At 38.6% G+C, this 22,773-nt stretch overlaps 1 protein-coding gene across 2 annotated transcripts; it reads right to left on the bottom strand.

Annotated features, from left to right (window-relative positions):
• Positions 1-71: 71 nt before the first annotated feature.
• On the bottom strand, positions 72-17,805 carry LOC106162587 (uncharacterized). Of its 2 annotated transcripts, none has more exons than XM_087017896.1 (4): positions 17,610-17,805; positions 3,254-3,392; positions 2,536-2,693; positions 72-2,039 (listed from the first exon to the last, which is right to left on the bottom strand). In XM_087017896.1, exons 2-4 carry the CDS (start codon positions 3,388-3,390, stop codon positions 1,849-1,851), a joined length of 486 nt encoding a protein of 161 aa, XP_086874022.1. In that variant the 5' UTR covers positions 3,391-3,392; positions 17,610-17,805; the 3' UTR covers positions 72-1,848. The 2 variants fall into 2 exon arrangements, with proteins under 2 accessions (XP_086874022.1, XP_086874020.1); XM_087017894.1 differs by lacking the exon at positions 17,610-17,805 and adding an exon at positions 8,065-8,179.
• Positions 17,806-22,773: the final 4,968 nt, after the last annotated feature.

The following is a 22,773-nucleotide window of genomic DNA, read 5'->3' on the forward strand; positions in this document are numbered from 1 at the left end:
CCCCCCCTCCTTCTCCCTCCTTCTCTCTCTCTCTCTCTTTTAGTAAAAATAAAAAAGGCCTATACAAGGTATGCGATCAATATTTTTATTTGATGATGACAATAAAATTTGTGCATAGTCGACAATCTATCCGTCGATAAAGCATCAACACATGAAAACTGCACTTTTAAAACATTCAAATTTACAAAATAGGCCTATAGGCCTATGATTCATACAAGAAATGGAGATAATAATAACGGTTTAAAGAAAAATAGAAGTAACATTGGTGTGTGTTTGATTCCTAGCAAATCATTTCGTCTTCATGGAGCTCTTTTTCTTTGATTATCTCATCAGCAAAATACACTTTACAAAAATATCTACATTCTTTGAAATGCCTACTCCAGATAGTGTTAATTCAGAAAATAAGTGATTTCTTTACAGAAAATATTCATTACATTGAAAGCCTACGCAGTCTTAAGTAGGGCCTACTCCTCTGTCGACAAGTGCATGTTGTTTTAAGTTAAGATAAAAAGGTGGTCTGTTGGCAAGCAACACATCTTTATATCAGATGTCACGTTACATGTAGCCTACCACCGCGATGCGACTTTTGAATGTCTGAGGAACATTCTAAGATTTTAAAAAAGTCTACTTATCAAAACTATATAATGTTAATGGATTAGAAAATCTTGGTTAACTAGAGTAATAAATCATCTAACTTCTTCTACTTTATATATCACCACAGTATAAAGTTAAGTGCCGTACTACAGTCACTGTAATGGAGGGAATGTTAACGAAGGTCCACACACATTAAGTACATCACAATACACAAAATATACTACACATTATCTGTTTATGTATAAAATCTTGGAATAAAAATTGAAATAGGTTACCCAGAAGTTTGACTAAAACATTTTACTGATCACACTGTTTTCATCCATCTTCTGTGAAATATTAAAGAAAAAATAAAATGCAAGATAAAACTGTTGGGTTTTGAATAATCGCTTCGCATTCCTTTGGGTTTTTTTTCTTTCGAATTCTCTTCTTACTTAATATATATATATATGGAGGTATTTTGGTGATTTCATTTGTCAACAGGTCACATTTTAATTGCATGACATTTAAAGATACACGCATCGTCCTATTGGCCATAATAGACTATCTTATAAAGAAAAATGGAAGATTTAACTGTCTCATCATAACTCATCACAAGCCAAATTTAAATATCAGTGATGTATTTATGTGAAATCAAACCAAACCTTCGGGAAATGGAAAGTATCACACATAAAAAGACTGAAAGTTGATTTCACATGACAGGGCCTAAATCTTTTTCAAAATTATTCCAATGGTCGATGTTCTGTCACAGTTGCGCTGATATACAAATAGGCTAATCGGTCTTCAAATAGAAGCGTGCGTGTCTAGCCCAAGCATTTTATGATAACTAAAATAAATCACTTTCAGTCAACCTGAGAATCATCTGAATGGATCTGAATATTCGGTAGGCCTATCCAAACGACAGAATCTGTCGAAGTTTCCCGAATAATCGAATAACTGTGCCCGCAAAAGCCGCAAGTAAAATTTATATGACTGTAAGCTCTTGCTTACCAAACTGAGATAATTGTTTTTAGAAATCGTATGGAAGTCATTTCATAAGTAGGCCCTAATAATCAGCTATGTGTGCCCATGATACATAAATGTGTAAAAAAGTGCACTTAATTCTTTTCGCGCCGTTATTCCTATCAATAGACTTAATCAAATATTAGTTACAATATCAATTGTTAAAAAAAAATTAATTTAAACCTCAAATGCAAACATTTGTGCGTACATAGACGTATATCCGCCTATACTGTACGCATATCCTGCCAGCCACGCCTATCCGTAAGTATTGATAGCGGACGCGGCTGCTGCCCAGAATAAATAGGGGGCGGTAAAGACCAAGATGACCACGACGACCACAATGATGACTGAAGACACGATACCGGTGATGTTAAGCCCCAGCGCCACCTTGCCGTGAGAACGTGCTGTCTCCGTGTCACCACGGTCTGCTGCACTGCTGGACATTACTGAAATAAATAAATAAACAAATAAATAAATATCGTTTCAAATAAATAAACAAACGAATATACATAAATAAATAAATATTATCATAAATAAATACCATTTCAAATAAATAAATAATATTTCAAAGATCATTTCATAAGAAAATATATAATTTTATTTATATATCTATTTGTTAACAGATAGAGCCAAAACAATAAAGATAGGGAAAGATGGGTGAGCACTGGAAAGAAGAAATGAAGAGATAGAGAGTAATTTAAAACTGAATTTTTTTTATTCATCCATTTGTTTTATAGACTACGGTATTTGACCAAGGTGATTTGAAAAAGTCTTGTATTGAGATAAGGTCGAAACGTGGTAATGTCCGTTTCAAACGTAGGCCTACATGTTATATTCACTATATAGCCTATTGGAATCCATTTTAATTTCAATTAAGTTATATTAGAAATATTGGACAGATAAATTAAAGACATACCCATTCACCATCAATGAAATACTTACTTGAAAATATTAAGGCAATGATTCCACAAAGCAAGTTACAACAAAGCAATACAAATATGGAGAAACCCAGATAGCTTGCCGGACGCGGCGCTGCTTGGGTGACCACGACGGTGGCGCCGCCATAGGGCTGTCCTGTCACCACGCCTTGTTGACCAGGGCTGGGAAATACAGTGAAACAATGAATGGCACTGATTAAAGAATACATTAAAATAAAAACCTTAAACATACGTAAGCAGAAAAAAAAAGAAATGCATATTGATAAATTCCTTGGTGCTTATTTCCAATTAGAGTTTGAAAAATGGTTATTATTATTATTATTATTATTATTATTATTATTATTATTATTATTATTTACTTATTGCATTTACCAAATCTTACCAAAATCTACAATTTAGCTAACTATACCAATTTGATGCTATATTTAATCTAAAACTGTTTTAGTGTAAACGGACATAAATACAATGAGAGAGAGAGAGAGAGGGTGGGGGAAGAGATGGGGCGGCTACATATAGAGGAAATGCATATTGATAAATTCCTTGGTGTTTATTTCCAATTAGAGTTTGAAAAATGGTTATTATTATTATTTACTTATTGCATTTACCACATCTTACCAAAACCCACAACACATTCAGAGAGAGAGAGAGAGAGAGAGAGAGAGAGGAGGAGGAGGATGGGAGAAAAAAGATGGGGCGGCTACATAGAGGATGGGGGTACTTACCTGTACATCACCGCCCCTGGCTGGGCATACCCGGGTTGAGGGGGGTACCCTTGTTGTGGAGGGTACCCCTGCTGTGGAGGGTATCCTTGGTTCTGTCCTGGATCATAACTTGGCGGTGGGTTCCCCTTGTCTGTCATGTCTAGAGCAAGAAATGACTTCATTAGATAAACGTATTGAAGGATAAAACTAATCTAACGTTATTTAATAAAATATCGTAATCTAAAATCGCACCGGCTAAAGTTAGAGTGAAATCGATTAAACTAAAACAATGCAAAAATAAATCCGAACGATGCCGTAAAACTTGATATTTGCAAAAAAACATGGGACCACATATTCTAAGCATCAGTAAAAGCAGGCCAAGCAGTGTTTAAATTAAAAATGGGAAATCGCACTGAAATGCCCAGAAGTACCACGAGTACAGATCTACAGTTGAACGTGTGACGGCTAAACTACAAATGGAAACCTAGGAATATTGTCAAGTGGATTGCGCTTTTAAGGATTTGGCTTTGACATTTTGTTCATGACATGTAATCAACTCAGAGACTGTTTTAGACAAAATCCTGTATGTCCATGGCAGAAGTTTCTCATTTGCAAGGACATACGCAGCGTAGGCAAATGAGTATTTAATTCAGAAATCGCAGTATCGAATATATTAACGTTCCCCTGTCTTCAAAATTGTCTGGCGACAAGCAAGTCCGAAATAGCGTTAGTATGAATGAAAGCTGAGATTGGGTGTCATCCACAATCAGCACGTTGGCTGTCATGGGTCGCCATGCCTTTCGAATTTGTGCCATTGGTATGCTTTCACTATGTTTTAAATTGGTCCATTTTTTATGTTGCCCAACGATGTTGTTCTTGGTCTTCCATTCCCTAGTTTCTCATTAAACTTTCCTTCTAAAAATAACCGCTGCAAATTGTCTTTTCTCTATTCTTATAACATGCCCAAAATAAGTCAATTTTCTTTTCTTGGCGGTGTTCAATAATAATAATACTTTATTTTTAGGGTTGTTTATTACTTCCTCATTACTACTGTGTTCAGTCCATAATATTTTTAACATCTCTCTCTCTCTCTTCATATATATATATATATATATATATATATATATATATATATATATATATATATATATATATTGATAATCATGATCATAATTGGCTTCGCTCTGCACGCTCTTCCTTGGCAAATTGGCTCTGATTGACGGGCACATGTACAGATTACACTGATTGACGGGCACATGTACAGATTACACTGATTGACGGGCAAATGTACAGATTACACTGATTGACGGGCACATGTACAGATTACACTTATTGTCATGTATCTCAAACTGCAGCTAAAAGCAAAAACCAATCAATATCAAATGGGGCAGCGTTTTGATGCCCAGGTGGTTGTTGCCTTGCCCTTTTAGCGTTTTTTGTTCTTTTTCTTTCGAGAGAAGAGATCACAACTTTGATATAAGCCAGTTTGTTTCCTCCAGCATAGATGTTCGTGTTATGTCTTTTGTTTTCAACATTCACCTGTAGCTTCCATAACCTCTGATCAGAGATTAAATGTCTCTCGAAGTGATACCGAAAACAAAACACATAACACAGAAATTGAATTCAAGCAATTTTACACTAAGTGGTTCGAAACTAAATCCTATACAGAGTTAAGTGGTTTGGGGATCAACCAAGTAATTGCCTAAAAGCACTTAATTAATTAACTGCTCCCTCGTCAGAAACAAATAAATATAAGTGAGTTTCACCCATGCGATCACTAACGACTTATTACCGGAAAACGTAAAGTTATTTTCTCCTATCTAAACAACACCAATCTATCTGCCACACAAAGTGGTTTGGCGTGCCCAACACCAATTGACGTGTCAAATTAATAAATGATTACAAGCAAATCAAAATGTTTGATAGTCACTAAGAAACAATATCATCTCTCAAACGGGGCCTACACCAGACGCTGATAACATGTTTTTTTTTAAACAACTTTATTCTCAAGAGAGTTAAATATTGTTGCAGTAAAATTGAAGGTGGCAATTCGCCTAGGCATTACATGCTCACCTTTGAAATTAAATAATAATAATAATAATAATAATAATAATAATAATAATAATCAAGGAAAAGACAGTGACGAGGACATGAGTGGCATTAGAGGGGAGTGAGGGACAGGGCATGGGGGAAAGGTAATTATGGGGGGGGGGGGCAATAGGCCATCAGGTGAGAGTGGTAGGCGCCAGAACAGAAATAGAAGAAGATTCAGACATTTTTGATTAAGAAATCCGACACTATTTCGGAAATTTTGTCGTTTTGTCCAGATATTAATGTTTTATGGCCATGTAGGAAGAGGGATATCTTATCTAGTTGATAACATGTAAAACATGGTGTGCAGCTCTATCTCTCTCTTTCCATGCCGGGGGAGATACAGCCACCAACCAGGCTGGGAAAAGGTCATTGAAGCACTTGAAGGCGCCTAGCTTTAGTGGACTATAACGGATTCGTATTGAATTGAAGACAACCGTGCACAAAAACGTTTCTTTATCAGTTTGGGGGCAGAATAATATACTAGTGGCAGATTGAGAGGGGGGTGTCAGAGATTCTGAAAAAGTATATCACACCAATATTCCCCTCGAAGAATTTTGTCTAGCTGAATCCAACGCCAAGCAGGTGATGGTTGGCTTCGCATCCGAGGCCTGTCGTTCCGACCCTCCCCCCCCCCACCTTGAAATAATCCTGGATCTGCCCCTGTGTATACGATATAAACAACGTTAAAACACTAATATTCAATTATGCACTACAGTTAACATGGCAACCCAGAACGAGTAACAAGCACAGAGTCCAAGGCCAATGGGAATTCACAGTCACACTCTGAAAAATGCAAATGTGGGGGAAATAAAAAATTCACAAAACTTTTTGACTTCAGGAGGGAGCCAATCAGGCTGGTTTTCAAACTCAACCTGTATTTTAGTCCTTAAATCACTCTAGTCAGTTTGAGGACTATATGTTAGTGATCCAGCGATGACAGTGAAATGTGTTCGGCGACAACATCGACAGACGCAGGTGAAGGCTACATATATAGAGACCGTATTTGTCCAAAAACGGATTGTTTCAATCTAAAACAAGAACTCATAATTGCCAAGGTTTATCGATGCTTGACAAAGTCGCAGGAGAATACCATGTCGTTTCTTAGCAACATGATACCCAATGACGACAATGCCATGATAGCTTATTAGGCCGTAAAGACTAAATTGACTTGCTAGAACTTATGGTTCATGTGTTTTAAGCACAATTATTAAAAGAATTTAGAAAAATCTTAGAAGGGAGAAACGCGCTTATATATGTAACCAGAACGAATTACTGGAATAACCGTATGGTTATAATAATTATAATAGAATTACTTTAAATAGAGGACAAATGTGAAGTTGCATATCTTGCTTCAGCTTTGTCAAAAAAAAAAGACAAAATTTTCGGACGGAAAAGGTTCAATTGACACTGTGACATTATTGAGTAGAACAGTGACACTACAGAACTAAGGCCTGAAACAAGAAAAAAACTTCAAAATGAAATCGAAGGCCTGTTTTTAATTTAAGGCCACCAATTCCCGCCTACTATGGCCAGTAATGAAGCTCTGGACAGGTTTCACCTAACATGACAGATGACAAATTGGACAAGTTCTTGTTTGTGCACACTGTTCTTAGAAAGCATATAGAGCCGTGAGTATCCTAGAGGAAGGATCAGATTCTTTCAAGCTCGCAGCCGTGACTACATCGTTAAAATCGATTGGCTTTGGCAGGGAAAATATACGATTCATATGGCCTAATATCCTTACCTGATTATCTCCTAGTATTAAAACTCTGTACATAGGTATATACTCTTACTACAAATGCATCAACTGTCACGAGCCAAAGTAAAAGGCCTTCATATTCATCGCTTTCTCTTTCATTTGATGGCAAAGGATATTCCAGCTTTTTTAGACATGCAAAGGACCCTGCATTAGATACATTTTTGTTTGATGTTTTTCTACTCTCTAACAGAGGTCAGCTGGTCGTTCTTTCTTTCTTTCTTATAATTTAAATTAATGTTTAAAGCAAAATTTCTCGATGGTCAGATATGTGCAACGTTGGCCAGGGAAATGTTTGTGAAAATCTAATGGAAAATTCCTATTCATTGTTATAACACACAATAAATACGAATACAAAAGCATCTGTATAAATACACTGAAGCACGACTTCCAAGCTCTATTTTGCGGACTATAGGTGTGAAGTATCTGAAGGAGAATTATCAACTCGGGTTTTAGTATCTGTGTGTCCACTGAGCATGTTTATTCTGAGAACACGGGCAATCGTGTGAAACCAGGGAAACGAAGGCTGATATCAAGGTGGCGGCAGCTACACGCAAACCGTTTTTATATAATTATTGATCCTTTAGGAGAAAAAACTAGAGACCAAACTACAATTAGGAAACTGATAGTGACCCGTATATGTATTAGCGTTTTCAGAGAGAGGGAGAGACAGAGAGAGAGAGAGTACAGCACCAAAAGTGTAGACCTTTTATTAATAATTTTGGATCGTTAATAACTAAGTCAATATCTTGCCATAATTATAGTTTTTAAAAATGTGAAAATTGCACCGACATTATCACGGCAGTTATCTTAATACATATAGTGCGTAGAAAAAATGAAATAGTAATAACCCACATGCGACACCCCGTATAATATAGTCTTGCTGGCGTGGAGCGAAGAATGTCACTATTTACAATTCTAAAAATACTTGGATATTTCAGACAAGATTATTTTAGATAAGATTATTTTATCTATTTCATACCCATGTTTATTCGACCATCTACAACTGAAAGCGTTCCCACCGTGTCTTCGCCGTGTACTGTCCACGAAAGAGTTCGTTTTATATATAGATGATGTCCTTGTGTTGCACCACAATAGAAGGAGGATGGGTATTATTCGGAGTCGTTATTTTAGTACCGGGTCAAAGGTTCAGACGTACGTAAGGCACTGTGTCATACAGAGTAGAACGGGACATGATTCCAGACAGTAATCACACATATTTCAGATTTTGAGAGAGTTTCCGGTTACAAACCAGTCTTCTATTACATGTACATTGTTCATGCCCCCAAAATTACGACAATGAATTTATTTGTGAATGACTTTTTAGTTATCATTTTATTTTTATAACTTATAATTTTTCATTCAGCGGTCTCAACCAGTTCTTAAGCTTATATTTCCCTTTTCCAGAAAAATTGCACACTGAAGCTGGGCAGTTGTCTATAAGCTACGTGCTAGCCCATAGTATGGCTGCTCAGAAATGATGAACTATTTATCTGATAAAAAAAGGTATGAGCAGTGTCTGACAGCGAAAATGATTTATCTGTGCACTTAAGCACCTTGTATCATCGATGATAAATTGCTTTGAATTATTTGTCAAATCAAACTTGAAACAGATATACTAGGCCATGTGTCATCTCATTAAACAACTGTTTATTGTCATAGGTGTAATATTCTTTGACATTTTAGAACATAATGCCCCCACAAGTGGCGGATTTAGGGGTGAGGGTGTCAGGGAGGTCCTGACCCCCCTCCCTTCAATTTTTGAAAAAACCACACCAATGGTCCTCTCTTGAAGTTAAATTTTGACTAGCTGAACTATAGTTCTAAACCTTACCAAATGACACCGTTCGCCCTCTAAAATACCAAAGAAATTCGGGGTCCTTCACCGGCCCCTCACTATCATATCGCGTACTAGGCAAGAGCGGTGTCGCGTCTGATACTTCGACGCACGTACTGATGCACAACTTGAAAACGTGTAGTGTGGTTCGATCTACCGGTGAATTCAGGATCATTTGGTGCCGAGTCTGGTAGTTGGGTAGGCCTGATAATTTCACCGGACTGGTTCAAAGAGTATAAAGCCTCCTTAATGTCATCCATGTATAAATTAAAGAGAGTGGGATAATGGGACCATTCAGAATGAGAAGAGACGAGAACTAGCTAGGCCTAAATATGGCGGGTCTACAGGAAAGGAAGACCGCTTAATCCTGTAATGGTCTCTCCGCCTCTCACTCACCTCCCCAGTTTCAGCAATTTCAGTAAAAGTCCCTTGTGCCACACTGAATCAAAGGCTTTTCTCATGTCAATGAAACATGCATATAGCTTTTTGCATCCCCAGAAATGCACTCCATGACGTCACGCTTAGTCCACTGCGCATGCGTGCACTTTTAATGAGTTGCTAGATTGCCATAGGAAAATGAATGGGTTCGCGATTCGTGGGTAATTCGTGATAATTGACAAACTAACGGCCTGATGCCGATAGACAGCAACGCTGTGCTATGCTTCAAGCAACTCCTGACCAAATATCGCTAGGGTTTTTAAAAAAATTCTGTTGTACACACGTACTAAGAAGTTTGCCATGTATTGCCTAGCCTACCCTCAGCAAAACGCACATATTTTCAGAAATAGTGATTTTAGACGGTAGATTCACTCAGAAACAAAGGCAAACCAAGGCTTCATTCACATGCAATGTCTATTTTCTAAATTCTATTTTCTATTCGCGGTATGTCTTATGATCACGGTCTGTGCCCTGAATATCCCGCCGCGTAATTACTGGCAGCGCGAGCCAGTTACTATAAGTTACTATAAGTAACTGGCTCGCGCTGCCAGTAATTACGCGGCGGGATATTCAGGGCATAGACCGTGATCATAAGACATACCGCGAATAGAAAATAGAATTTAGAAAATAGACATTGCATGTGAATGAAGCCTTGGTTTGCCTTTGTTTCTGAGTGAATCTACCGTCTAAAATCACTATTTCTGAAAATATGTGCGTTTTGCTGAGGGTAGGCTAGGCAATACACGGCAAACTTCTTTGTACGTGTGTACAACAGTATTTTTTAAAAACCCTAGCGATATTTGGTCAGGAGTTGCTTGAAGCATAGCACAGCGTTGCTGTCTATCGGTATCAGGCCGTTAGTTTGTCAATTATCACGAATTACCCATAGAAAATAGATTTTTAGAAAATAGACATTCCATGTGAACGAAGCCTAATTCGTTGCGGATAGTACCAGCAGATAGCAGCACCATACAGAGTATGATTAAAAACTTTCATGGCAATTGAAGAACTTTTACCACTGTACAATGGAGTCCAAAAAAAGCACTTGGCACAAATGTGAAACTGCCCAGTGCAAGGCCAAGGATTCAATCAGTATTTTCAATCATATTATCAGATTCTACATAAATTGACTGACAATATCACTACTCAGTATTTAACTAATCTCTTAATCCAAAATTCCTATCATCATTTAATAATAGGCCTAATGCAAAATTCTTCTTTCAGATTGCTATTTATTAAAAATTTTAATGCTTCAGCTGTTCCAAAATAATCTTGTAGGAAAGGAAAAATGCAAATAAGAAGTGGAAGACCAATTTTACCCACATTATTCAATCATTTGAATATAAAAAGAATAAGATCACGATTTAACAAATTAAAATAATCTTTCATGAACTCTTTCATGAATAACATATTAAACAAAATTAAAGTTATAAATTAGTGGCAATGGCTCATTCTGGAATATATGACCTCTGCACATTATCAGTACCTGACTTGGTAGAGTATAGTTACTACTTGGATACAGAGTTAGATTTAATAATGTAACAATAAGAACAATATATATTACAATAAACTTCTCTGCACATGTCAGACGCTTGTTACCATGAACTAACACTACTTGAAAATGGGCTGAGCACTTATCACAGAGTCTGTGTGCGATGCCATTGTTGTGCTGTGATTGGCTAGTTGAGTCACGTGAAGCCCACCCTGAGCTTCAGAGCTAACTTGACACTAACCTTTTCACTGTAGCCTATCTCCATCGTGTCAAGTAACCTCTGACCAGATTCGAGTGCCCCCGCCGCCCGCCAATCAAATTTAAAGCCCGCACTCAATGACTCATTGAACGATCTAGCCAATGAACGCGAACGAGTCAAAGCGCGCTTTGTTCAAATCCGGACCAATCAAAGATAAGGCTGAATATCAGGGACTTGCCGTAACCTGTGGGCAGCACGCAAAATACATCATCCCTCAGTAGATAATGATGCAGGGCATCATACTGCTCTGGTTTCAATTCCGATATACTCCATGCTTTCTTTGTGTACGGTTATGCACTCGGAACCACTCGGAACTACTCGGATGTCTCCGCACTCGACAATAACTATGTCGATGTTTGGTCAGTATGGAGCTTGCGGAATCAGCCGAGGATTGCCGATTGACGATCAACCAATCAGCGTTTTCACCAAACTTTGGTGAAAAATTTTGAAACATGGATTCGATTGGCTTATATAAAATAGGTCAAACTATTTTCGTCAGAGGTTACTTGACACGATGGAGATAGGCTACAGTGAAAAGGCTAGTGTCAAGTTAGCTCTGAAGCTCAGGGTGCGTGAAGCCCTACTGTAGCGCCCTCGCGTATCGCGTGAATGCTGCGCATTTCTGGCCATGGTTTTGATTGAGATATCTGTTGACTAGTGATTTCAAAGAAAAGATATATGATCTGTTGTTCTATAACCTGGCCTGAAACCTGCTTGCTCTTCACTTAATTTGTTTTCATTGTTAATATGTTGAATGAGCCTGTGTGTTAAAACTGAATTAAATAATTTCCCTAAGCAACTAGTTATGCAAAGGCCTCTATAGTTTTCCGGGTTTATATGCTCTACTGATTTAAAGAGCTGAATTATAATTCCAAGGTTCCGCGATTCAGGGATTTCAGATGTATTCAGCACCATGTTAAATAATTTAGTGAGCACAACTGCAAAATACAGTACCCCAGCTTTCAGCATTTCATTTCTCAACATATCTTCCCCAGGTGATTTCCAATTTTTCAGATATTTAATGGCATTTTTAACCTCTTTCACTGTAATAGGTTTGTCAAGCACCGCTTCCCCTGGGAGGCTTTCATAAGATTTAATTTCATAATCTAAGTCCTGGTTACCCTCATTAGGGATCCCAAACAAATGGTAAAAGTGGTAAAGCCATGTATCTGGACTAATTAAGCGGCGATTTATGGCCATTAAGTGAGATGATAGCCATCCTGGCCCCTCATCTGCTACGTTTTACGGGTCAACAGAAACAGCAGATGAATTAGATGAACCTGTTAGGGTGTATTCCCAGAGATTTAGATCGATCCAGAGATTAAGATTTAGATCGACCTAACTCCCTGGGGGTTCACGCTAAATTGCAGTCAGCCGAGCGCGCACCATAGTTAATTACCCCCTTACAGCTTTCAGTAGGCGGGACAGACGCTTAAGCCGGCTAAGATGACAGTAATCTAGTGGGAATACGCCCTTAGCCATTAATTAGATAAATCCGTGGTTAGCTAACTGTAATCATACCTCCCGCTGAGAACCAAAGTTCCAAGAAAGACCGGTCCTTCCCGGACAGAAACACGCCTTATTATGACATGCGTTAATAAGAGAAATGATTCATTAATGTAGTCCTCGTGTTCGTTGTCTCCCGGAGTGAGGTAATCAATTATCTGATATCTGTAGTTTTCCCAAAGGCTTTCACATTGAGGCACACGGGTCATACCCACCCTTAGTCTGAGAGAAGTGACAGTCAACTTCCCCCTACCTATAGTTCAAAACGCCATATTCGTTAGGGGGCGGAGCGTCCTGCAGCCTCTGAAACTCTTTAGTGTCAGAAGCGTTCTGTTGAGATGCTTGTCTACCAGTCCTAGTCTATTTATATATATATATATATATATATATATATATATATATATATATATATATATAAAGTGGTGCTTTATGGCTATGTGTCGCAATACTCATCTGCTATACATACTATAAAAGCTTTTTCTTTAGGACGACTTGGAGTACGTTTTGGGTACTAGGAATTACAACAAGATTTATATTGGCATGGTTTAAATACATAAAAAAGATCACCTTGATAGACATAGAGACACACAAAATGTTAACGTCCTGCCAGTCTTTGTTTTAATGGCATTATATAGTACCTCAAACTGAAGATAGAGTGATGAGTGCGTGATTTCACGATATTTAATATATATATGCCAAGTCGCGAGCTGCTGGATGACGTTGGTCTATTTTCCCGTGCATGATAGTCAGTGTTATACCTGCAGTACAATTCGCATGAGTGCCTTTTCCCGGCCATTAGCGTTATTATATACATGTATATGTAGGCCTACATCTACACTATATCGAGTATTGAGTTTTAGTTCCACGCGGCTAGTAATTAGTCTAGCCTGCCTCTCATACCGTGATGAATTCCTCTTTATAGACCCTATTTATGTGTGCAGGAATTGAGAGGAGTCTCTGAAGCTAGTTTGCTGTCAAAATTTTCGTGTTTTCTTAAAAATCATTTACAAGTTTAAAATATAATTTAAAGTTTCAGCAAAGATGGAGGGAAAAGGACCACAAATGATTCAAAAGATTCATGTTCTAAAGTCGGCATAGGCTGAGAGCGAGCTGCGCATCCCCTTCCTTTTTTAGGACGGGGGCGTAGGTTTCCTCATCGCTGTCTGAACCAAATAGTGACTCCACCTCCATGTCTACTATTGTCCATTCTCAGCCCTCTCCTACGGTGTCAAAATTACAATGACAATGCATGTGGAACTACTGATTGAGGTTTTCAAAAATAACCAGAATAAACAGACTGGAAATAAACTCTATTTTGACTGCATTTTTTCACTGCAGTGGTTCGGCTTCGACGTGGGTTTCAAAATCTTTCTTTTGTGTGACTCAGTTTAATAATTATTACTTAGCACTCTTCGCGAGGTACTTGACTCTCAGGGTGGAGACACTGGATCTCAGGGTGGGGACACTGGACTCTCGGGATGGGGACGCTGGATTCTCAGGGTGGGAAGACCAGCGTGAGAACACACCTGAACTTGCACGTGTGTTGCAACACCACAGAGCAAACACAGATATGGAGAATATATATTTTCTTTTGGCTTTTTAAGTTATGTGTGGTTGTTTTTACCACATCATATTGTATAGTCAGACACATGTAGAAATCTCTACATACTCTATTGGGGAGACTGTGTTGTGCCGTCCACTTTTCCCTGGTATATTATTACTAGTAGGGTCTCTATGGGGACTTCACTACTGTCTTATCATTTAAAACGCGTGAGCAGAGGTCACATACGGCTATAAGTAAATAAAACAAGACCATCTTGAAAAAAAAAAACATACAGACAGACACGATTTAATACCATTAGTCCTTAGATTTTGTATCTCAATATTAAAAGCGCGTGGTATAGTGCGTCTGCCCCGGGTTAAAAATTGCGTAATGATTGCGTGATTTCATGAATTAGTGAAAGCTGTTGACATTTAAGAGACGTTGTTCAAATGGTATTTTTAGAAAATAACATAACACTGATGATGTACTGTACGCCTACTCTAGCAGATCTGATAGCACACAGCGTTTTCCTTCTTTCTTTTCACAATCTTTTTTCACCAGGGACGTCTTTATAACCTTACTAGACCCGGAAATAGTCTACCTGACGTCATGAGGAGACCAGACCGAGCCGGAAAGATTATCAAGACCACTATCACACCTGAGATTTCAATTTCCGACAAACAAGTCCAGTTAATTAAAATGTCGTGAGGCTATTTATGACAACTTGCAGTGTCTTTATTTTAGACTATATAAGGGCGATAAGGTATCAGTTCCGAGAAATGTAACAGTTAATTAGTGTCTATATTTGGACATTATTGCCTCAAGGAGTGTTTTAACTCCTAGTTTGCCCCATATTCGGACAAGATGACAAGAGGTACATTTTACCCTGCTCGAATTTGTTTGCCATAGCCAAATAAAGCAAAGTCCATCTTTATCAGTGATTCACTATTATTATATGTTTATCATCTTTATTACTTTTATATCATGTAGCTTGCTAGAACGGCTTGACGATGATAAGACAGTGATAAGAGTAACACTATCAGAAATGATAGTGGATTTTAGAAGAAATCAGAATGTAAAGGTACGATTCACCATTGGTAATGTTGAAGTTAGTAGGGTAGAGGAATTTAAACTACTTGGTATACACCTTAACAGTAAATTGAATTGGAAAGATAACACCGCAAAGAGTGTAAAGAAGGCACGGCAAAGACTGTATTTTTTAAGATCATTGAGAACTTTTACTGATAGCGTGTCTATTTTAGTCAATTTTTACAGGTCTGTAATTGAAAGCATTCTAGCGTACGGAATTATAATATGGTATAATGGAACAGCTGGGGAGGAAAGGAAGAAATTAACAAACGTTGTAAAAACTGCAAGCAGGATTATCGGGCAGGATCTCCCCAATGATATTTTTAAAGACAGGATGGAGAAAAGAATTGTCAACACCATGAAAGACTCTTTCCACCCTGCATCATCTCTTTTTACGTTTTTACCAAGCAACAGTAGACTTTTAACCTTTAAAGGCAGTAAACGCTTTTTAAACAGCTTTTATCCAAGTGCAGTGACGCATTTTAATTTGATCTCAAAACTAAATTCTTAATTTATTTATTTACTGTATTTAGCGTAAACCCCCAGGGAGTTAGGTCGATCTATATCTTAATCTTTAGATCGATCTAAATCTCTGGGAAAGTACCCTTACTTAGTTTCTAGTCCTGTGCTGTTGATATTATTTCATACTAGCGGACATAAAGTTTACCTATCTGCTAACTGGATTGCAAAGTCACATCAGGAAATAACACGATCAATTTTTATTTATTTTTCCTTTACAACAAGTGTAACGTGGCAGTATTTTAGTGTCCAGTTTACTATGTATCCTGATTGAAAGGGGAAATGTATGAGGGAGAGGAGGGAGGGGGGGGTGGCGGGGTCAGTGACCTTCATTATGTAGTTCCCGACCAAGGTCTTTCGTATCGTATGTCACCGGGCGATTACATAACACGGATGATAAGGAGGTCACTCTCTTTATTGCTACATACAAACACAAAGAAGTAATGCCAGTAGATAATATTGTCCCAGGTGTGGACCAGGTGGGTCTTCTTGGATATATTAACCTCTGTACAGCGTCCGAAGGACGGTAAATATAGACGTGTTAACGAGCGTCCACCTCCTTGACCTCTCAGTATAACATGTGAAATATGTCTAATACTACAACTTAGGCGGAACCCTCAAAACTGATCTAATACGTATCGATTATTTCGCGTTGAAAGATGAATCTTTTGATTTGATAAGAACACATGAGACATTTTCTTATGATCGCTGAAAAACCTACACCATGAGCATATTTCTCAATAGATTACAAACCGAGGCCTACTTGTCATTCAATCTTAATTTCATAGATTGGATATGTGTGTGATTGTTGGTGTTTTCAATATACTGACGTACTTCTCGTATCTAATCAGTTCTTTATCAATATATGTTTATGTTATTTTGGTGCTATTTCACCAACACTGCCTCGTTAAAAATATACGCGTGATTTGATATGGCATTGGCAGGTAAAACTTTACCTATGGACTTTTCAATAGAGGCGTCATACATGTATAATTAGTTATGTCAATGCCCGCCAATGCCTAGGTCGATATAGTCCACGAGACAGTCCCCGAGGTCCTGACCCCATGTTAACCAGGATGACCCCCCCGGGGGGTCTACGATACACCCCTTTTTAACGAGCGTTTTGACGGGAAGACGTGAACATTAAGTCGAGACATGTGGACGGCGTACCAAAGTTACATTTTAAAAAAATTCTAGGCGCTTTTTAGAGCCTTATCGACTCTGTTTTTATGCCCCTTGACTTAATTCTGTGACTCAATATCCATTACGTTTGCCAAAAACATTATTTTAAATTTAATAACTACGATATGTTTCAAATATCAAAAGCTCAACCGCTGTGTGTGAATAACCAACACAAAGCCGTATTGCAATCAGCAAGAACATGTATGATTTGACCAGTCAACAATGATTGCTTAAAGTTTTTTATGGAAGGATAAGCATAATTAGTCCAGTGATTATTTGCCAGCATTATATACAGTACATACATGTACCACTTCATATGACAGCCAACGTGAAGAGACTGCTTGTAAAATTAAACTGGGGCCTAATCGTGATACATTAATTAACACAAACAAGACCTACTTCGTTGGCGAATGCACATGTAGTTAGTGTATGAGGGATGAAGTACCAACATCGTAATTCTATAAAATCTGCAGAACACAAGCCACCAATTGTTGAGCAAAGATACGTAATATCAGCGGCGTTCATTCTCATAGCAGGGCGCAGCTCACATATCATGGCGGCTCTGAGACACGGCGCACCTGTTGCTCAAAATGGCATAGACCTTACCTTTTAAAAACACCCACAAATCTAAAAATCCAGCAAACCCAACCTGAACAACGTACCTTACAGTCTTCGTTGAGAAATATCCTTTTTGAAATAAATAACTGGTCCAAGAATAGGCGTGTCGAGACAACTGCGTTAACAAGCTTGGTGAACTGAAATATCTGCTGTAAGGTGTGGTGCGTGACGCTGATATAGACTGTATTTATCGCTACAGGAAAGGTGAGTGGCTAGTCAGCGTGTGCTAGGGCCAAGCCTTAAAGTCCAAGGATGAGATAACCAACTGGCCCATATACCGACTAAATAATTAAAGGTTATTTTCCATATGCTTTTGACCTGTATAGAGGTCTATAGCTATATATTACTGAATATAGCGCTGATTACATTGATAGCGCGCGATTTTCAAAAGGAATTTTGAAAGAGATTTCATTGGAGTTTATATTGAGACGGGTTTAAGCGGGATATCGATCATAAATGGAAGATAAAGCGGTGGACTTCGGGACACAGTATTGAGAAGCCACATGTGGTATAGAAACTTAAAGGGAAAACAACTGTTCGTTTTGGATGGCTTTTCCTGGGGTAAACGACAAATAATTACTAATGATTAATGAATCCATATCGACTTCAAAGTCCCTGTTTTTTTTTTCTAGGAAGGTTTTTAACTATCCGGAAGCGCGGCCTACCCTAATTGATTGCATTGGATAGGGCTGTGTTGTGTGGAAAATGTACAATTGTCCGCAGGAAAATCATTGATGATGTTGTTTTTATGCTTTTAAGTCACCTACACCTTGAATTTGACATAACCCTTTGAATGATATTATTTTTAAATCCCCAAAGACCATAGAATTTAGTTACTATGCTCATTAACCATATTTGACATTTTAAAAATGAAATGCGTCTACCGACCTTATTTATTTATAGTCACCGCTTGTAAACCAACTTATTAATTTTGTTTAGCCTAAGGCTACTTTTTACGTAAATCTACGTAAGCTGAATTCTCTGGGGTCTCAAAAACCATCATTATTTCCATGTAGAGGTGCCCGGTACCGCACTAGTGATTGTAAATGTTAGCTTTAATACCGGACCGTGATCAAAGATAGGGTATCTAGATAGGTCTACGATTATACCCTTTCTTTAGATTTGCTTAACCGGGCTGGATGAGTTATGGCACTTCTACATCAAGGTGGTACAAGACCAAAGATCAGTGCTGTTCGTTATTGTTTATTTTTTATAACATCTGGACTCAAGCTGGCAGTACGCACCATCGTATTTATTATCTATTCCATCCGTTTTTAAGGATTTATAATGTTACATTTAAGACGTAATTTTTCTTGTCCTAGATTTTTTTCATTAGACAAAAAAAAAAAAAAAAGAAAAGAAAAAACAGTAATTACAGCACCTTTAACTTGTTCAGCTGTTCTTAGAATCGCCTAAAGACAGCGTTAATTGTAAAATCTCACATTTCCACGAAAACAAAAACGACAATTTATCGCTAAAACAATGCTTTTTTCTCAATAATTCAACGAATTGAGCGGTGCCTGAAGAAAAAACTATGGTGCGTTATTTTTCTTTGGTTCAAACAAACTTTGAGTAAAAACAGTAAATAAACAAACAAATTAATAAAAGGGTGAGTTACCTGGTGACCTAGAAAGCTGTACTGCACACAAAGACTGCATTCCCACAGATTAAGATCGATCCATCTGGATCGACCTAAGTCCCTGGGGGTTCATGCTAAATTGCTGTCAGCCGAGCGCGCACGGAAGTTTATTACCCCCTTACAGCTTTTAGTAGGCGGAACAGACATTTAAGCCGGCTAAGCTGACAGTAATCTAGTGAGACTCCCCACGGGGATAGATCGATCTAAAATCTGTGGGAATGCAGTCAAAGTCTGACGTGAAAGATTGACTATATGTTTAAGTTACAAAGCAGACCATGGCCAATTTTAGTATTTGTTCCCTCATATTTCCACAATATAACGAATAAACGCCGTCAAATGATCTCAAATGTGTCACTTTTGGGTCCCAGGAGGGAATGCAATTTTGACAAAGTCGTGTTACAGTAAGGATTTTAAATCAAGAATTGTGACTCAGGGGCGGATTTAGGCCGTCTTCTGGGTCTTCTGGAAGACGGTCAGATTTTAAAGTTTACATTGACGGGTATGTAATATTTTCTGTCGGAAGACGGTCAAAAATTGAGGACGAATTAACAAAGATAAATTGGAAGACTGTCAGAAAATATCTCTGGATCCGCCCCTGTTGTGTTTTGGGTGTCGCATATTTAACCAAAGCCAAGGTTATCTATGCTGTGGGAGATTAACGATGTTGGGGGGGGGGGGGGGGGGGGGGGGGGGGGGGGGTAACGAAGTGGGGGGGGGGGATAACGGTGCGCAGGGCGGCCCTCGTCTCTCTCGTGTGCTGAGCCGTGTGTTGAAGCAATGAACAAATTGCGTTCATTTAAGTCAATTAGTAGTGAAATGGCAATATCGATCTGCGTTCAGTATTGTTCAGAATTAAGTTTTTAGTCACGATGATCAAAATGGGTCAAGTGATTAGAGCAACAGAAATGGATGAGACAAGATTTCTATAAAAATATGAAAAGAATGTGTTCTCAAATTTTTGTCTACTGGACTGCCACCTAAGCTGACGTAGTTTGCAAGTTTTGACATAGGGGGATTTGATTCTGTTTCTTACAAAGCAAAGTTCATGATCAAACGCAAATGAAAAGAACCCCACTGTCATTTGGATCTTTCTCCGACGAAATGCAAGCTTGGTTCGACGCCCCCCCCCCCCCCCCCCCCCCCCCCCCCCCCCCCCCCCCCCCCCCCCCGCACTCTCTTCAATGCCCCCGGTCCTGTGAGTGTCTATTACAGAAAAAGATTGTCTATATTTTTAAAATTTTTTCCAATTTTCTCTAACCTGTGTTGTGCTACATAATATCAGTGGAACACGCATTAAGTTACTGAGTTTCTGCTGCAATAACTCCTAACCGTTCTATGTATACGCTAGGCCTTAGGGGGCCTACTCCTCACAGAGCACTTCTTACTGTCCTTGGCAATACATGCGCTAATCATGAAGTCTACAGAAGTAAACTATACTAGGCATACGCATCTTCTTAAACATTGGTGCTGCTGCATGTACTGGCAGAGTGATAATACAACATCTCTTCAAACACGTTTTCTCTACAGCAGTTCACATCATGTACCCCCCCCCCCCCCCCACACACACACACACACACACTGAACATATGTAAAAACCACCTCTGTGAGACTTTTGCAAGCATCACCTGGTTTTTACAGACGCAGGACTTTATTTTTACCTTTTTATATGATTGTCATATCGTACTACATTTATAAATTTGCAAACACGGTATGCAACATGCACGCACGCGCACACGCGTTTATATGCGCGGTCCCCAACATCATCCAAGATGTTTACGGCAACCGATGAACGCGCTCTCCATTCCATCTAGGAACATATTTATGAACCTCCTTCCTTTTCTACACACAAGCAAAGACTCATACTGAAACACAAGAGAATGAAGTCAACAAATAATCATATAAAGAATGGAAAATAGCTTACCTTAGGTTTTCGCTTCTCAGTGCTGCGTGTAATATTGTCAATCCACAAATAGCGACCAATAATGATTTCAGCTTTGCACAATGTCGACTGAATCTAGGTATTATATGACGTGATTGCAGATGATGGTCGCTGCTTGACTCCTGACGACGCGAGAGAACGCTGTCAGCACGCAAACTGACAACACCAAAGTCAAATTTCATTTTAATCAAATAGCTAGCATATAGTTGAGATTTATCAACATAAAAAAGCCACCCGATTATTTCAAAAAAATATGAAGAAGGTGATCTATTAATTGAAGTTCTCCTATTTTGACCGAAATATTCATGTTACTGGGACGGGAAGGATGGCTTGAGAAATGACACAGTGAAGTCGAACTAAATTTTATTAATTGAACGATTTTCACTTTAAGTATTGTTACCATTGGTGTGAACGTTTTTTACACGGAAGCTGTTGCTTTAAACTTTCTTGCGGATAATGTGTGTTTTTCAACCAAAGGCGTCTGACATCATCCATAAAGAATGAAGAAAATCCCGTCCGAGAATTGTATCTACCTCAAAGTGAAAACCCAAGGCATGCTTGTGGCCGTCTAGCCAGTTAAAGACAATCCAAATTATATATGTCTGTATTTAAAGAGAATATCTGGGTTTACAATTAGATGGAGCTATAAGATGGTAAGTAGAAGGATGTACAGAGAGAGACACAGGATCGTTGCTATTCCCTGCCATCGTTAGATCAGTCTGGATAGAACCGTTCTACGTTGGATCACTTAAAACTATCTAAAACTATCGCTAGGCATGATCAGGGTAAGTAGGCCTATAATAAATTAATGAACATCCCTCGTAACTTCCGTAGCACAAATGAGAATCATTTACGGTATATTTCAAAATTTCCCTAAGGACTTTCAACATTAGCTAGTCTCCTGTTAGTAGCACCCTGAGCTTCAGAGATAACTTGACACTAACCTCTTTACTATAGCCTATCTTCATCGTGTCAAGTTACCTCTGACGAAAATAGTTTGACCTAGTTTATATAAGCCAATCGAATCCAAGTTTCAAAATTTTTCACCAAAGTTTGGTGAAAACGCTGATTGGTTGACCGTCAATCGGTAATCCTCGGCTGATTCCGCAAGCTCCATACTAACAACAAAGTTATTGTCGAGTGCGGAGACATCCGAGTAGTTCCGAGTGCATAACCGTACACAAAAAAAGCATGGCGTCTCCTACGAGTGACTACGTAAAATAATGTGTTAAGTTATCTCTTGATTCTTTGCAAAATATGAGTGTATCGGAATTAAAACCAGAGCAGTTTGAGGCCCTGCATCATTATCTACTGAGGGATGATGTATTTTGCGTGCTGCCCACAGGTTACGGCAAGTCCCTGATATTCAGCCTGGGGGCGTCTCGATAGTCCGAAGGTTCATTGGTCCGAAGGTTCATTGGTCCGAAAAGTGGTAACATTTTTATCGATTTTTTAATCAAGGGTTCATTGGTCCGAAGGTTCTATAGTGAACATTCGGACCAATGAACCTTCGGACTATTGAACCTTCGGACTATCGCTACGGCCCCTTCAGCCTTATCTTTGATGGTCCGGATTTGAACAAAGCGCGCTTTGACTCGTTCGCGTTCATTGGCTAGATCGTTCAATGAGT

Source organism: Lingula anatina, chromosome 7, assembly GCF_051362555.1.
Source record: "Lingula anatina isolate TDL-2025a chromosome 7, LinAna3.0, whole genome shotgun sequence".
NCBI lineage: Eukaryota > Metazoa > Brachiopoda > Lingulata > Lingulida > Lingulidae > Lingula > Lingula anatina.